Source organism: Mizuhopecten yessoensis, unplaced genomic scaffold, assembly GCF_002113885.1.
Source record: "Mizuhopecten yessoensis strain PY_sf001 unplaced genomic scaffold, ASM211388v2 scaffold7283, whole genome shotgun sequence".
Classification (NCBI taxonomy): Eukaryota; Metazoa; Mollusca; class Bivalvia; order Pectinida; family Pectinidae; genus Mizuhopecten; species Mizuhopecten yessoensis.
The window spans coordinates 23,591-42,258 of record NW_018406970.1 but is presented as its reverse complement, the minus strand read 5'-3'; the positions used below and the strand labels follow the sequence as shown (position 1 = coordinate 42,258).

General features: G+C 38.6%; 3 protein-coding genes across 3 annotated transcripts in view; all 3 read right to left on the bottom strand.

Moving 5' to 3' along the window:
* LOC110453354 (sodium- and chloride-dependent betaine transporter-like) overlaps window positions 1–1,242 on the bottom strand; it is a 53,806-nt gene extending 52,564 nt beyond the window's left edge. Inside the window, exon 1 of the mRNA XM_021502270.1 lies at window positions 1,177–1,242. Coding sequence (XP_021357945.1) covers window positions 1,177–1,242 — 66 coding nt within the window. The remainder of the gene's footprint in view (window positions 1–1,176) is intronic.
* On the bottom strand, window positions 1,022–4,056 carry LOC110453419 (NXPE family member 3-like). Its single transcript, XM_021502363.1, has 2 exons — window positions 4,010–4,056; window positions 1,022–2,160 (listed from the first exon to the last, which is right to left on the bottom strand). The coding sequence occupies exon 2, from the start codon at window positions 2,120–2,122 to the stop codon at window positions 1,388–1,390; it is 735 nt and encodes a 244-aa protein (XP_021358038.1). The 5' UTR covers window positions 2,123–2,160; window positions 4,010–4,056; the 3' UTR covers window positions 1,022–1,387.
* Window positions 4,057–6,726: 2,670 nt separating this feature from the next.
* Window positions 6,727–11,348, bottom strand: LOC110453353. The gene is made up of 2 exons (XM_021502269.1): window positions 7,542–11,348; window positions 6,727–6,759 (listed from the first exon to the last, which is right to left on the bottom strand). Exons 1-2 carry the CDS (start codon window positions 11,346–11,348, stop codon window positions 6,727–6,729), a joined length of 3,840 nt encoding a protein of 1,279 aa, XP_021357944.1.
* Window positions 11,349–18,668: the final 7,320 nt, after the last annotated feature.

Here is an 18,668-nt window from a genome sequence, read left to right as displayed (position 1 = left end):
CGAACCCCAGAACTACATGGGAATACATTCGAGAATACGCCATCTTTCATCACTCTGGCCTTAATGTCATTGTACATATTTGTAATAATTCGGAAACATTTTCCATCTATATTATTAACCAAAAGTTTGTTCCAAAGGCCTATTCTCCAAACGCTATCAAAAGCCTTTTCAAAATCTATAAAGGCACAATATAATTGTTTTTTAAAATGTTTTGATAATTCAATTAATGCATGAAGTGAAAATATATGGTCAATAGTGGAGTGATTTCTTCGAAACCCTGCTTGATTTTCGAGAATGAGTTCTACGTTATCTGCATATTTATTTAGTCGTTCATTAATTACAGCTATAAACAATTTAGCTAGACAACTAACCAAAGTAATTGGACGATAGTTAGTGGCATCATACAAACTACCATTGTTCTTAAAAACAGGGATGATGTTTCCCAGGAGCCAAGTTTCAGGCACGTGACCAGTGTTAAAAATATAGTTGAATAATTCAACATATAATGGCATCATTAAATCAATGGTTGACTTAATATATTCGTTACATATCATGTCGTCCCCCACAGAGCACCCCTCGGAACTAGACAATATAGTCATAATTGGATAATTGGCGATTTTGGTATCAGACGGAGTCGATGTGTTGACAGGTGACCATTTTGTAAAAAAACCCACAAAAGAGCTCCAATATTCTGACCTTGCCATTCAGTCGTGACATCGTAGTACACAAGCGATGTCCGGGGGCTAAATTTACCTGTAACAATTGCCCTAGAAACAGTTATCGTCAAAGTTTTGTTTTCTATTGTCGACAGTAACTTAAACAGAAGCCCCTCGTCGACATTTTCGCCAAGAGCAGTTTCAAATCGCCAATCATGTTTTACTTTCGCCAATGGCGACCGCCAGCGCAAGCCCTGATTTTTTTACACGTGCGTATCATAGTTATAACATATGATTTGTGGTATCTTTCAAAGTTAAAAATCATATAACAACATAAGACGTAGACAGAAAATTGTGTATTTTATTTTGGGTTTCGAGTATGCTTGATTTGCATAGATTAACGTCGGTAGGTATGGCTGAATGGTGGCGGCTGAATTTATCGACTATTTTACAGGTAAATATGGACATCCCTAATACACGGCTCTTATCGCATGAGTAAGCGCCGATGAGTCCTGCTGACATCACGTGATTCTCCACGTTCCGGTCGCGGGGGTTCATCGCGATTCGACTTGTCATCGCAAACCATCGTGATTGAGTCCTGATGACCGATCGGCATAATTGACCTATCATCGGGAACCACGGTGATTAGAGCATGAGGGGCACGCGTCACCCTAAATCTTGATGATAAGCGTTTCACTTGGAATATCTATAGGCCGTACTACAGGTCATACTTATGGATCACAAACATGCGCCAAAAAATTAGAAATGAGATCGATGGCACAGTTTGGATGAGCATTACTGTTTTCGTTACCAACAGTTCTGTCCCACTCATTGAGAAATATGACTTTGTCGTGGAGATCGACGAATTCTTCCCACCATATTCGTATGTGCTGTGATGCCATATAATCTACCGGTAGTTGATCCTTGTAGTTGTAGGCGTGTGGCCCCTTGATAGAAATGTGAACATTTGGTGACCTTTGAATGAGCCTTTCGATAGCTTGTCGTATATGTCGCACATGGTACCTGAACGTATCCACGGAACTACGGAGCATATGCAGCCAAAGGTGAATAAGAATGATACGGTTGTCACCAGCTGGAATATCATCCAAGCGCTTCGCCGCCGAAACGAAGACAGTTTTATCAACAGATCTGTGAGCATAGTACGGCAATTGATGCGGGAACATCGATAAGGTAATGTTATTGCTTTTTTCATACGCCAGGACGTCCTGCGGAATACTGGAAGTTGCATTTCCCTTCAGAAGTCTAAATTCCATTTCGTTGATGATTCTCGTGCCAATTATGCGAACATTGGAATCTCCTATCAGTAACAGCTGTCTATTAGCGAAGCAACGCTTGTATCTGGGGATAGGCAAATTTGTGGTTATTTTACAACGTACGTTTTGCCATCTGCCTTTGTAGTAAAATCCGGAAGGATGTGTATTCCAAGAATCTTCTTTTGGCCACATATGACACGGTGTGTCATTTAGGGATATAAGCTCGTTAACTGTAAGTAGATATATTAATATTTATATTATTTGTTCTACCTACACACAGAAAAGTTTCTTCAATGTATATTGCCTGCCTGATTTCAGGGTATTTACACCCCCCCCCCCCCCCCCCCCCCCCCCCCCCCCCCCCCCCCCCCCCCCCCCCCCCCCCCCCCCCCCCCCCCCCCCCCCCCCCCCCCCCCCCCCCCCCCCCCCCCCCCCCCCCCCCCCCCCCCCCCCCCCNCCTGCGATAAGGGGTGTATATACATTTTTTTGTCAGTGCGTCCGTTCAAGCGTTCGTCCTTAGCACAAAATATTGTGTTCAAGATATCTGATAAAACCAAAAACAGCTTAGTTCATATTTACACCATAATACATCGAGTTATAACCCGATTAGTTCTACGTGGTCATCTGTAAGATTTAAAGGGTCAAAGGTCTCAGATAAATCTTTTATACAGAATATCTTCAAAAATACATCAATAGAATAATATGTATTTACACCCTACTAGGGTAACATCGGATCCTACAGCTGCTTTGATTCTATTGGTGATTGATCAAAAGTCAAAGCAAAGGCCACACTTGAATACTTGTGGGTATACAAATGTATCTATAGGAGTCCCTGCTCTGATTGTTCTTAGTTTTTTATTTGTTTGTTTGTTTGTACGAAATTGATGCATTACATTTGATGTTAATCATACAAATGTAAATGTACTGCTATGATTATGTAACCAACCGTTGACCCGAATACTGAATGTGTGGTTGTAAGTCTGCTCAAGTAAGGGGTTTTCTTAATCATTTACTTTGTACTAATGGTGGTTATTCTTGTTCATGAAATTGATAATTTTTCGTGATCTTTATTTTATTGATTTTATTTGTGACATGACAACATCTCGGATTTGGTTGTTAATTGATAACATGACTAAATCTCTGATTTAATGGTTAATTAGTGAGCAGACTGTATCTCCGATTTGTTGGTTAATTTGTGAAACGACTATATCACTTATTTGGTAGTTAATTTGTTACATGACTTATCCCAAATTAGATGATTTTAGTGATCACCAAAATACTGTTACAGACTTTGCAAGATAGTTATACATTAAAATGTATAGAGTCGTTAACTAATTCCCTAGAAATACGAGGTAAAGAAAAGCCCACTAAAACATAGGTAAATCCATGTAAAGTGCTCATTAAGTTGAGGATACCTACAACTGGAACTTTAGTATTACCACTGCCACTATTTGAAAAGATTTTTCAATTGCTTTTTCCAAAGACACATTTCATAAAAACCACATGTTGCCATGCATTTCACAGAATTGCAGTAGTAAAAACATTCGAATGTTTGTAAAAAGAAATAGAAAAAGAAAAATACAAACTGATAACCTGTACATTACAACACTTTCACTTTACCAACATTGCCATTCAGAAATTATCCAATCACAGCATCAACGGAATGTCCAATATACGGGCTGCAAAACCTATGATAGCTTGACAGGGTTGCTTACTCTAAGTCCTTTTGGTTTATTTCTCTGTTAATAGAAGGCGGAATACTCCAAGTCAAAAACACTCTTGAGTGGAACTCTTCGATTATAACTGATGCAGTGGCACCCTTTGCTTTCTGCACACTATAGCCCTTTGTTCATTTGGACTTGTAAACGGTACTTAAGGTCAAAAAAAATATTCTCCATGTCTGAAGAGTTCCAAAATATGTGCAAACATTAGCAAGTGAAAAGGGAGCCCATCAAACCATTTATAATGTTACAACTTTACAGCTTAAACAGATAATTGTTTGGCACTAGCAAGATATTCTGGATGTTAATGCTACAAATGAGGGTTGGGCGTTCAGAGTGATCTGTTTAACATACGTACCACCTTCTACTTGCAGTTCAACTGTTTGCTGTAGCACCCGATGCTGGTATTTTCTAAAATCAGAAAATCAATTCGTAAGAACTTTACACGCGTCTTTTAATTGAACAAAAATAACTTCTTGGTTTTTCTTTTTTATTGTTGCATAACACATATCGTTGAATAATTAATTCATTATGTAAAGTTTTTACGTTTGAATCAATGCGTTTTTCGACAGTATGAAACTAATTTGCGATTAAATGTGCCATTTTTTATCTGTTTTTCTATCTAGCATATATATAATGGTATACAACAAACAGCAACCATAGCAACAAAAAATAAAAAATAAATGATAATAATAATTGTTCTTAGCAAAAGTGATTGTTTTCTTTTACTATTTGAAAATTGTATTAACTGCGTTTTGACGTATATATGTACATTGTACTACTATATTACACTAAAACTGACTGATACTCTTAAATGTAGTAAGTATCTAAAAAGTTATCTCATTATTACTGTGTATATTCCTAGGTCACTTGAGCAAAATACATTCGTGGTGTTATTTGCAGCGGTCTGCAAAGTGTCATATTGGAAAATGTAAAAAGTGGCGGCGTAACCAGATCACGTGACAGAACGTGCTATTATTGTGCGTATTAAACTGACTTGTCCCTACGATTCTTCGTTGTACAGGTAAATAGGACAAATCGCTCACTCTGTCATAGATTGACAAAGGGACCAGTCGGCCTTAAAATGTTTCGACACGTTTGATACGTACATTGTTTGTGTATAAAGTAAATCTTTGACAAAAAACAACGGCATTTAATAAAACACGGGACCGTGTTTTAAACAAGGGAGTCATGTGAATGTTTAAAATACAATAAGTTATGTAATTTTACGACCGATTAAACTTCTGTCCTAAATCATAACAGATCTAGTCTAGCTTCCCGTGTTTATGGAGTGTATGTGTCCCAGTTGCTTCCCAACTCTAGAGCATATTCTAACTGAGTTTATCTATGAAGGAAGAACTACTACAACAGAGCGAGACATCGATCGGCTTTCAATCTTAGTCACCTTGGTCTGAGATTTTAGAGCGTCTATGATGATAGAAAACTTATTCACATTGGTCTTATGTTTTTAGCTTAACACATTATTTCTTTGACTTCACCTTATCGATTTAATTTAAATATTTGGATAATGGCATACTATTGTCGGGTAATGAATATAAGTTAATGGACAATTCCACTGATCAGTGATGACCTCAAATATGTATGGCACTTACATTATAAATTCCATATCTGTCTTTGAAACATAGGTGATCCCTTCACCCAATGCCATTTTCCAATCCTGACATGTAATTCCATGTGTTGTTGGAGCTTTGCAGTACCAATCTAAATCGTAGTTCTGTTGAGTTAAATTACACATATTGGCTGGTTGGGTGGTAGGTTGTGGACCACACTGGGTAAGTTCAGATGGTCCGTGACTTGTTTTATTGAACATGCCGCTTACTTTATAAAATGATCCTGAGTTTTTGACCATCGTATTGAGAATCAAAATGTTCATTTCGCGCGGTATTGCAATAGAAACATAAAGTTTTGGACGACCCTTCCATGGAAGCAGGACACTTCCGGTGTAGGAGCCATTTCCGTTATCTATGACGTCCCCGGCCACATTGGCTTTGAGTGAATTGTCTCGGAGCCACCCCCGTAGAACGGCACCCCCGGAAGTTTTCCGTCTTCCAAGTTGATCCCGTAGTGTGATGAGCACTCTAGCTCGTTCACCTACTGCGTACTTCCGGTTCTCCACAAGAGGAACAGATGAATTTACATTACTCGCTACGGTAGTGACGTCATATTTTATTTCACTTCCTAACAAGAGCGCCGAATACGGATTGTCCAAATCTTCTCTTGATTCGTCTATTCGCCTGTATGCCGTTTTCCATAACTTTTCCTTGTTCCTTTAACACATAAAAACATTGTTTTAAAAATCCTTTCTACATAGTTTTTAGGTTCGTGAATCCCTCCACGGATATCAGCTTCTTAAAATCTACTTAGTATTGAGGCTAGTTGTCACTTGAAAAGTACGGTATTCGGTTGACTTTTTATGAATGAAACAATATATAACATAACAGTGTAGATGATATATAGTTTATCACAAAATAATTCTCATCGCTCGCATATGCCGAAAACCTCGAGGCCACCGCAGGTGTCCCCTTCATTTTTATTCATGCGCTCTTAATGAGAAAACTGTTTTCACGACAAACCCTGAACACACACCATGGTAATCTATAAATCTCACATCGGTAAAATTGTGGATAAACCTGTCGAGGGTCAGAGGACATATGCCTACTTACCATGAAATAGTGATACCAAGAAGCAGGAAGGTTCCTATTACTGCAAAACATTTCTTCGTTGTTGTATTGGATATATATGGACATAAACACGCCAAGCGATCCATTTAGTCTGTTTTCACGTGTCCTTCAATCCTATTAAAAAAGAATCGATTTGAAAAATCAATAATTTCTATTCTAATCATTGCATTGATTTCATGTCAATATATGCCAAAACCGATTTTCTCTGATTAGCGAGACATATAGTGTAACCAAATACTCGGATATTTCCTTCTCCTATGGGGAGCCTCATGTTTCCCTTCCTTAGACCGACAAATCATCTAAAGATGCGACCAAAATAGGATAGTGTAATGTCCAACACCTTTGTTTTTCTTCAAAAACACCTTTATTTTTCCTAATTACAAACTTCCCTGGGGAAGGTAGAAAGCTGAAATACAAATACAAACAAGTATTAAGAAATATTGAAATACGCATTAACATTCCAAACATTCCATGAATACATGCTATCAAGGTTCCGAAACATCCTACATATAATTACATAATAACCGTGTCCTGAATGTATTTTAAGAATGATGTAAGTTTACATACAAATGATACAATGCTTTATGAACATACACCACCAATACCAAATGTCACAATGGTATAATGCTTTGTCTCTAAGGCCATACTATCATTCCCTTTTTGCTTATTTGGCAAAACAACTTATTACATACATCACATCGATAAGTTTCGTACTCTATCATAACGTGCACAACGAAATGTGTCTACACACAAAATCCTGACATTATGATAGTACATCCGATTATAGGTCATAGCCAAATGGATGAAATCGTATTCACATACAATATAAATTCACAATATCATGGAGAGGGGAATAAACTTACTCTGTGGTGGCCTTAATTTTCCTATTAGGTTCTTAAACCTTGTCCAAGTTTGCCGTACATGCGCCATATTCCTTGTTCTACTCAAAGAGCACACTGGGAAATCCGAAAGTGAAAGTAAACCTATCTACTTGAAACGTGTGACAAGGGAGGTAAATCCTATACTTATCGTAAAACTTCTAGATAATTGATGCGTTTACTTAACACACTGAAACTGAAACACGACATACCCCGCCTGAGTTGATATTATCAACTCACCACACAATATTATACATTCCGAACACAAATACACTAATTGCGTAATTGGACGTATGTATGTCACTGGTACAGTGCCTCGCATCACACGAACTGATGCCTTCCGCACTAGTCCATCTGAACTGGGAAATAATCTCTCAACAAGACCGACTGGCCATTGATTGCGAGGGACACTAGAATCCATCATGAGAACAACCTCTCCCACTTCCAAATTCCTTCGTTCCTGCTGCCATTTCATCCTCAACTGAAGGTTTTGAAGGTACTGACTACTCCACCTATTCCAGAACTGATCAGCCAGTACCTGGACATGCCGCCATTGGGATTTGTACATATCTTTGATACCAAGTTCTTCAAATGGTTCTTCATCCGCATTTACTTTCTGGGTGATGAGCGCGCTCGGAGAAAGAATGGTAGGTGAATCTGGGTCACTAGAAACTGAAGTAATAGGTCTGCTGTTAATGATGGCACACACCTCTGCCATAAGTGTACACAACACTTCATGGGTAAGTTGTTTCCCTTGAACCTCACAAAGCATTGAGTCCAGAATTCTCCTAACAAGACCTATCATCCTTTCCCAGGCACCACCCATGTGTGACGCATGAGGAGGGTTAAACTTCCACACGACCTTGTGATGAACAAGAAAGCTTCCAATGTCCTGATCCTCTATGTTTATGGTGTTCATGCCAAGTTCACCTGTTGCTCCAACAAAGTTGGTTCCGCAGTCCGACCTAAATTCCCTGACAGGTCCTCGAAGTGATATGAATCTACGTAGGGAATTGATAAAGGAAGACGAGCTAAGCTCTTCCACAACTTCGATATGTATTCCTCGTGTGACGAGACAGGAGAACATGATAGCCCACCGTTTGGAATTGGCGATTCCTCCACGAGTACGACGTGTAGTTACGGACCAGGGACCAAAGGTATCGACTCCTACGTATGTGAACGGAGGGCTTGGGGTCAGACGATCCGATGGAAGATCAGACATTTTCTGGTGTTCCACCTTTCCTCTAAGTTTCTTACAGTTTACACACGCATGGAGAACAGAGTTGATTAAACGCTTCCCTCCTGTTATCCAATATCCAGCAGAGCGGATCGCACCCTCTGTGAGATGTCGTCCTTGATGATGAAGTTCTTCGTGATAATGTCTGACTAATAATTTAGCAACATGGTGACTTCCTGGAATTATAATAGGTGTTTTCTCCCCGGTCTCTAGCTTAGTGTTTTTGAGACGCCCGCCTACCCTTAACAAGCCGTTCTTATCCAGTACAGGTGAGAAGGTCAATAAACTGCTCGTTTTTGGAAGAAGCTTGTTTCCTTGTAGACAATGCAACTCGCTTGAATACATTTCCCTTTGTACTTCCTTCAATACTAGTAGTTCTGCTTCTTTACGTAAGTCCACGTTGTTCCGGGTGTCCAAATTGTCACACTTGTGGTGTGATGCTGCCGTTTGTTTGAGTCGTGAAATTGCTGATGTCAACCTTGTCCAAGAAGAGAACCTCTGAAAACGATTGTCACCGAGCCTCTCTGTAGTCACTAGTGCTGACGTCTTGAGGACATCTACCTTAGGTTGAATTTCCTTGTCCTGATCTGGATCGACTAGATCAAATGTTTTCTTTTCAGCGTCCTTGTCAAGAAAGGCGACTGGGCCTTTGAACCACTTACTATTGCGAAGATCGGATGCCTTCACTGGTCTTGTAGCCTGATCCGCAGGATTAGCAGTGGTAGGTACATAATTCCACTGTGCACTTGAGGACGACCTTAGGATTCTATTGACTCTGTTACTGACGTACACATGGAATCGTCGGGTTTTATTGTTGACATAACCCAAAACGACCTGTTTTGTTATGAAGTCTGACAGCTCAGTGGCCAGTACCGCTGCACACAATTCCAGTCTGGTAATGGTGTGTCCGTGTCTTGGCGCAACCTTGGATTTGCCAAGCACAAAACCAAGGCTCGAGTCACCGCTGGCATCATAGACCTTTAAATATCCTACAGTCCCAATGGCCTCCTTTGACGCGTCAGAAAACATGTGCAGTTCACGTCGCACACCCTCTTCTAGAGATATTTCTGTACAAATCCTTGGTATCTTCAGAGTTTCGAGATCTTTAAGTGACCTTTTCCATTCATCCCAGTGGGAACCTTCAACATTGTAGGGTAAAACTTCATCCCAACCAATGTCATTGTTGTGAATAGCCTCTCTCATTAACAGTCTTCCACCGAGTGCAACGGGGGCCACAAACCCGAGAGGATCAAATATACTGTGTACTGTCGATAGTAAACCTCTCTTAGTGTAGGGCTTATCATCCTCTGAAACCTTGTAAGTAAAGATGTCTCTTGTGACATCCCAGCTTAATCCTAGACTCCTATGAACACTAGAAGTCCCTGTGGTGAAGTCCAACTCTGACATATTCTCCGCTAAGTCACTCAATGGGAAACTTGCGACGACATTTGCATTGTTAGAAATAATCTTATGCAGTCGAATATTTCCGCCTTGTTTCAGTCTTTCCTGTGTCTGCTTTACGAGATTCACTATATCCTCCTCATGTTGACGTGACACGAGGGCATCATCCACATAGAAATTTTCTCTCACATAATTGCAAACCTCATCGCAACGACTGCGATTTTCCTCGTGATCACACACTGCTTTGCGTAGCCCATGTGTAGCGACAGCTGGGGATGGTGAGTTGCCGAAAACGTGTACACGCATCCTGTATTCTGTGATTTCCCTCGCTGGGTCATTGTCCCTAAACCAAAGAAAGCGTAGCATGTTACGATGTTCTTCATGTACCTCGAAGTTGAAGAACATTTGTTCTACGTCTGCAGTTACAGCAATCCTTTCCTTTCGAAATTTCAACAGAACCCCAACCAGATTGTTGGTCAAATCTGGGCCTGTCAACAAGACATCATTTAACGATAAACCCTGGTACTTAGCCGAGGAATCGAAAACCACGCGGACTTTAGACGGTTTCTGAGGGTTATACACCCCAAAGATCGGTAAATACCAATGTTCTTCTTCCTCCCTTACATGTAGGGCCTCCTCTGCGTGCTTGTTATCGAATATTTTCTTCATGAACTGGACAAAATGTTCTTGTTTAACTGGGTCACGCTTCAAACTCTTCACGAGGTTTTCAGCTCTCTGCCGAGCCTGCTGATAGTTGTTCGGTAGCCTCTTACGACCCTTACGGAAAGGTAGTGGGGCACTCCAATTTCCATTAACTGACCTTGTAAATCCTTTCTTCATTATCCTTGAGAATTCTCTGTCCTCTTGGGATAAACCAATCTCCTCGTCATGCAGAGTTGTCTGGAATACATCCGAGTTCATATGCTCGTNGACAAATTCAGCAAATAACGTAAATGGTGGATAGAGTACGCCATGTTCTCTCTTATATCTCAAAGCACGATCTATCCATTTTCCTTGCATGAAGCCTGGGAGTTTGTTTACAATGGGGTTGACCCCAGCTGACGAGTCCAAGTAAGCTAGGGATGAAGAGTAAAGCTCATCAAGCTTTAAAGATTCCAACTCTGTGAGAAGATCTGAGAGTTCATATATCTTCACACAGTCTTTATTGGCCAGTTTTGGAAGATTTTCAAGTCTTTGATGAAACGCTTGTACCACCAACTCTGGGGCTCCATACCGTTCATTAAGTCTGTCCCATATTTTTCTCACAGCCTCTGCCTCATTAGAATAGTTAGCAGCTCTCAAACTGTTGGCCTGTATGGATGATGCTGGGCCAAGCCACCGACATAATAAGTCTAATTCCTCAGGAGGGTTTACCTCTAGCTCTTTAGAGATGTTCATGAAACTTGACTTCCACACAAAATACCTCTCTGACCTGTCATTGAACTGGGAGAGTCGAGATAAAATCAAGTCCTTTTTCATGATGTATTTTGTAAGTTCTGTAACTCCTGGTGATTGGGTTGAGGTATGTGAATATCAGGGGGTATATGGTATTCCTGGCCATGTCTTGGACGGAATGGCCATGTTTCTGGGTTAAACTGAGTCCCAATATCGAGCTCACTTGCACTTGGAACAATGGAAAAGTGTCTGTGTACCTTTGGGGTTCTTTGTAAGCTAAATGTATGGGCAGTATCCTCAGGTTGCTGATCAGGTGTCACTGGAGATAAATCTGCTACATACTGTTCAGTACGCTGTTCCGATATTACTTTTAGATCCCCATCTTCAGACTTGTCGTCAAATAAAACCATGTCCTTCATTACCCCGAGTTCAGCCTCTGCCTCCTTTAAATCCCTCTTTGATTCAAGCAATTTTAAACGTACCTTAATGTCTTCACTTTCTTTCTGCTGTTCAGCTTGCTGTCTAAGAATAGCTGCTTCTTCCTCAGCAAACTGCCATCTTACCCTTGCAGCTTCCGTTTTAACCCTCTGGTTCATCAAAACTGAGGTTGCTGTTGAACTTGATGTTCTACTTGAATGGTGGGACCTAGACCTCAATGACATCACCTGCGAAGGAGCCTTTAAGCCTTTTGATATGTTTGTTTTAGCCTTCTCGTCATCCTTTACTTTATGTTCATGTCCTGTGACATATGGAGAGGTTTGATAAACCTTTTCATCTGAAGTTGAAGTATGCACGGTTTTTTGTTGATGTAAGCCTTGAATTGTTAGGTCTATCCTATCCAAAACACTTCTCGATATGAGTTGTTGGGAGGCCAACTCATTGTAACTCTCTCTCGTTCTTGTCCTCTCCAAAAATCCCATAAATCTCTCTACTTTAGGTTCATAACAATCTCTAGCCTTGATAAGCTTTTGCCTTAAATGTTCAGTGTCTTGCCCTTGATCTGTCTCTTTGCCTATCTCTGTGATGATCTGATCTATTTCTCTACGTAACACAGATAGTGTACTGCTAGATGATCCAACAAATTGTTGATAATTTGGTTGTGCCTTTTCTGCGAGTTTTCGGATGCGGGGGCCTTCCACTCCTAATTTCATACTGTCCATGTCGACAGACTTTCTACTGTAATGTCCAACACCTTTGTTTTTCTTCAAAAACACCTTTATTTTTCCTAATTACAAACTTCCCTGGGGAAGGTAGAAAGCTGAAATACAAATACAAACAAGTATTAAGAAATATTGAAATACGCATTAACATTCCAAACATTCCATGAATACATGCTATCAAGGTTCCGAAACATCCTACATATAATTACATAATAACCGTGTCCTGAATGTATTTTAAGAATGATGTAAGTTTACATACAAATGATACAATGCTTTATGAACATGGTATAATGCTTTGTCTCTAAGGCCATACTATCATTCCCTTTTTGCTTATTTGGCAAAACAACTTATTACATACATCACATCGATAAGTTTCGTACTCTATCATAACGTGCACAACGAAATGTGTCTACACACAAAATCCTGACATTATGATAGTACATCCGATTATAGGTCATAGCCAAATGGATGAAATCGTATCTACATACAATATAAATTCACAATATCATGGAGAGGGGAATAAACTTACTCTGTGGTGGCCTTAATTTTCCTATTAGGTTCTTAAACCTTGTCCAAGTTTGCCGTACAGGCGCCATATTCCTTGTTCTACTCAAAGAGCATGCTGGGAAATCCGAAAGTGAAAGTAAACCTATCTACTTGAAACGTGTGACAAGGGAGGTAAATCCTATACTTATCGTAAAACTTCTAGATAATTGATGCGTTTACTTAACACACTGAAACTGAAACTCGACAGATAGTTTCGTGAAAAATGCAGTGTTCAGACTGACATGTTCGTTTTGTATTTGTAGAAATGCCGCCAGCACCATAAAAAAGTAGACAGACTTTAAAACGAAGCCAGACTTACATGCGAGATGATTTGATAATATGCAAATTACACACTTGCAGGAGCAATTATGTTTTAAAACGTTTGACAATCATTTCTTTTAAGAACAGTATTATCGCATATAATTTCGTACACAGATAACTGTAATTAATTCCCGCCTCACTGCATTCCGACATTTGTTGTCCATGAATAATATTTACTGAGGTTACATACATCTATTTCCTGCGTTGAGCTTAAAATACACGAGTCAATTATCATGCTAGTTTATATATAATGCATGTATGTGGTGTAAATAGGTTTGAAATAAAATATTTGCTATGTATATAACGTAGTGTCGATGTATTTTGTTTGTTTACCAAATTGACCAATCAACCGGTTACTCGATCGAAAGTTTGCACGAGTAACCAGTTACCAAAATTGCTGACTGGTTTGACAACCCTAGTTTTTTGTTATTTTTGTTTTTAAAAAGGGACGCGGTGGCCAAGCAATTAAGGTGTCTAACATTCTGCTACCACTAGCGCCCCAACACTTGGTCGCTGGTCCGATACCTACGTGGGGCAGTCGCCAAGTACTTGCCGTTGGTCAGTAGTTTTACTCCGGGAACTCCGGCTTTCTGCCACCACCACAACCTGGTACGATCTCAAATAACCATAGCTTTTAATATGGCGTAAAACACAAAGTAATCAAAATCAAAAAATGTTGAAAAGAAAATAGAAAACAGTTATCACACACTCTTTCAGCTTCATGCCCTTTCAGAGTAATCATTGATGTACACATACATAAAATCAGAATTGCACACCGACAATTATGCGGTATTCAAATCATTAAGTTTAAGACTAGGCGTAGCTTTCTTTTTACGGGTCATTTTATAGATATACAACTTACAAGGTAAAGTTGATGCAATTTATTTATTAGTATATCATTCAAATCCGGCTCGTATCAAAGATAAACGTAAAACGCACACGCACACACACACACAGACACACACAGCATGATCATATATTGGCCAATTATGTTGTTATAACAGTGTTACAATTAACACTAACACACACTTCAGCCATTAGGCAATTATCTTTGTTTATAAAGAAATCTATATACAAATGTATGAAAAAATAATTCTGTAAGTAATATAATATGAATCTATTGATACATGTGCATCTAATCAGTGATCTTATCATGTTTTGCTCATGATGATACTGCTTATAAATGTTCCACATGCATTATATATATATAACTTAATATTATAACATGCATTATTTGTTATGAACATTCAGTATGAAATTATTCTATTATACATAATATTTTATATGAAATTATTATTATGACTTATTTGTCATATATGCTATTGTTGTATGTATACCACATAATTTGAGCATATAATACTGAGTCACTCTCGGATAGCATGCCCTTTGTGTTTACATATATAACTATATATGTTACAACCCTTTTTTAACTAATGTCAATTTAATAAGCATATAAAGATTACTATGCACGTGTAGAGACCCAAGAGAATATAGGATTTATATCCTATGGTATCATAGACATGTCACCTGCAAGAGTATGAGAAATTCTAACAACCATTATGCTAATATTTTGAACGTCTAGCATAAGAAATTATATATATCATCTTATTTACTCTTCCTAAACTTCACTATGTACAGTTACATGTATATGGTGTAATGTTGGAAAAAGAAAGAAACTCATTCATCCAGTACCTTTTTTTAAATTTTAATTGATAACTTCAGTTTTAGTTTCTTGGGCACATGCAATCTCAACCCTACTGCCACTATATGTTTGCATGCATGAGCAACTATGTGCTCACTAAGAACTACGCTTGGCATTGAACTATAGTATTTCGTATGCGTACGTATATTTTAGACTTTTTCATGTACACGTACGTATTTAATTGGAGCTTACCGTTCAACTGAATATCAAAATCCTATCACTTCCATATATAATTCAAAGCAACTACACATCTGTTTTCTCCTATACTCTTTTTTTCCAGCTACACGTATGAAATACACGTGAAATCAACACGAACACCAAGATATTTTTACGTGTCTCTACCTATTGACGATCGGCTGGATTTAATTTATAAAAACAGCCCGTTCTCTCTATAAACTCGCAATTGAAAGACGACTACATGTGCGTGGGTGTGAATTGTTACAAATGATATTCTAGTTGTATTTTTCGTTCAGTATAGCCAAATGCAGGCAATATGCTGATCAAAAGGCCTTGTGGAGTAACATAGATATTTCACGTGTATATTTTCTCTTATACTTTCACTATTGGTATGTTTATTTAATCAATCATAACATTCTTATTTTTAATAGTTTATCGTTCCTGCTTATTTATATTTTGTATTGATATTAATGACCACTGCAAGTGTATTATAAAATGCTGGATGTATTATATATGTATTACTCGAAGACCTATGCTTTCAAGCATCTCAAGCACATTGATGAGTCGTTTCCGCATCCGGTAAATAACATGACATTTTTTGTGTTTGTATGTTTTGTTGTGAGTGGGTGTATGGAAGTTGTATTGTCCTGTCTGTTTTGCTGTTATCTCACATTCTTGCTCAACTACTGTTCATATGTCCTGCCTGAAGACATTTTAACAGCTGGATGATTGACCTTGCCCGCTTTTTCTACACCGACAATGTTATGTGTTCTGGACTATGGTAACGTTGGATCAGTGGCAGTTTTCTACGCGCAAAAATATTTTGATGAGGCTATGTCATGGCTTTCATTACTCTTATTTACAATTAATCGATGTGTTTACCGATTTTATCAATACATCCTACTTTCCTGTTTCGCATGTTATAGTCTTATCCTGTTGTTATGACATTGAAAGTAATCCTGGACCAATACAACATTTAATTCTTGTTCATCTCAATGTACGATATCTAAGAAATAAAATCGCACTTATTGAAGCCGAGTTTGAAAATATTGATATTTTATGTATAACTGAATCTCACTTAAATCCCCTGATATCTGATTTTGACATTCAAGTACAACCCTTTAATCCAATTCCTCATAGAAAAACTACTGGTCCATGGGTTGGGGTTATAGTTTATCATACAAACAATGTTGTAACAAAAAGAAGTCTGGACTTGGAAAGGGATGATGTTGAATGACTCTGGTAAGAGGTTTTAATAAATAATCATATATTTCTCCTCGGTTGTGTATATATATAGACCAGAGAGTAATACGGAATACCGAAGTAGTACAAAAGTACCGCTTTTGGGCCAGGGTCATTGAGTGCAGTCTGCTATATAATCCTATAGTACCCCCGGCACCCCCTTTGGTAGGTGAGTCACCAAGATTCAGTTTCGTTTGAATGGTCGTCGGATGGTTCGCTGAGGGCTGTACGGTTCCTGTCGCTGTAACCATGTTTATGCCCCCGCCATGAAATGGGGGGATGGGGGCATACAATGTTGCCCATGTCCCTCCCGTCGCGTCCCGTCCCGATCCAATATAAACACCCATCCCGTCGCGTCCCGTCCCGATTCAATGTAAACACTAAGCAACTTCATTCTTTGACAGATTTTGGTCAAACTTCATACAAAGGTACAACCCTCCTTAAAATGGGGGGGGGGGGGGCATATATTGTTGCCCATGTCCGTCCCGTACCATCCCATGCCGTTCCGTCCCGATTTAATGTTAACACTTAGTAACTTATTTCTTTGACAGATTTTGGTCAAACTTTATACAATGGTCAAGTATGAGTATACTTCGGACATCGTTGTGTTTCAGGAACCAAGGTCAAGGTCAATGACACACTTCCTATATATAGAAAATCATCAACTGATTCAATTTAACACTTCGCAACTTCATTCTTTCATGGATTTCGGTCAAATTTTATGCAAGGGTCAAGCATGCGTATACTTAGGACATTGTTTTGTTTCAGGGTTCCAAGGTCAAGGACAAGGTCACTGTTGCTATGTATAGAAAATCATCAATTGATTCAATTTAAACACTTAGCAACTTTATTCTTTCATGGATTTTGGTCAAACTTTATACAAAGGTCAAGAATAGGTATACTTCGGACATTGTTGTGTTTCAGGGTTCCAAGTTCAAGGACAAGGTCACCGTTGCTATATATAGAAAATCATCAACTGATTCAATTTAAACACTTAGCAACTTCATTCAATATGTTATGGAGATGGTAATAACATACAAAAAAAACATATGAATATTAAAATCAACTTATCAACTTTAAGTGTAATAACTTGTGTGTGTGCATGTTTCAGGGTATCAAGATCAAAGTGGTTGTAACTCATTATAGAACACTGAAATTCCTATCCTTTGTGCCGGCGTTAACGCGCCTGCTTTTACGACAATACACAAAGGTGTCTTTTACGTGCAGGTTGGACCTTCCCACACGGGACACCATTTATTTATGATAGTTTTTACCTGTATTTTTAACAAATGTGTAACCTCTAATTTACTGTTACGTGTAAAGGATTGTTCCTTATTATGTGGGTTCTTTCATGCGTAGAATGCTTGGGTACTTCGTTACTGACGTCTCACCTGCCGCTCTAAACGTAGATATAGCCGACACATCAACAGAAACACCACTACCTGGAAGAAGAATCCTGCCAGGAGAGGGTATCGTGTCTTATTGAATTTGAGTTGATTGTCTTCGAAAAGTAAAAGAAGGGAATGTTTTTTCAACCTTAATGGAACCACAGTTACAAATCTTGATGGAAATTATTTACAACGTACATTTGTAGCTACATACACCATTTCTAGCTTTGACGAGGATATAAAGACGTTATCAAAGCATAAATCGGCAAGGAACAATACGTCAGTCAAAGGGATAAGCAAGCGTTTGAGAGGACAGGGAATACTTGCAGTAAGTATAGTCTTACCCATATTCCTGAAAATATATTGCAGATTGCTAGCGAAAGAATGTCAATAGCTTAGATTAAAATGAACAACTGATAAATGAAATACCAGCACGAATTCTACAATCAACTGAAGGCAGCGATAGTTAAAACAAGAGGGCCAAAGGCCCTGCATCGCTCACCTGGTATTTAGTTTACACTTGTAACCTTAAGGGACATACTGTTTAAATCAATATATCATTTATTGAACGTACGTGTTGTCTGCACTTCTATTAATGTTTTTTCTGTTTTGTATTTTTGTATTTTTTTCCAAATTTATAACAATGCAAATATATCATACATAAACATTATTCCTCTCACACATTACAATTCATTCATTAAATATTCATTTATAATAAACAGCATATTTTAATTAAATTACAGCTAAAATTATGTCCGTTATATAAAAGCATTGTTTAGAAGTGATAGAAAAGAGGTTATAGCAGGTCCTAGAGGTATAGAAGGGAAAGTAAGACTAAGAGAGAGAAACAAAAAAATTGAGGGGTGGG

What these genes read in the sequence shown, in the direction of transcription:
- LOC110453419 (XM_021502363.1), bottom strand. Translation starts at nt 2,122, where the DNA reads ATGTGGCCAAAAGAAGATTCTTGGAATACACATCCTTCCGGATTTTAC.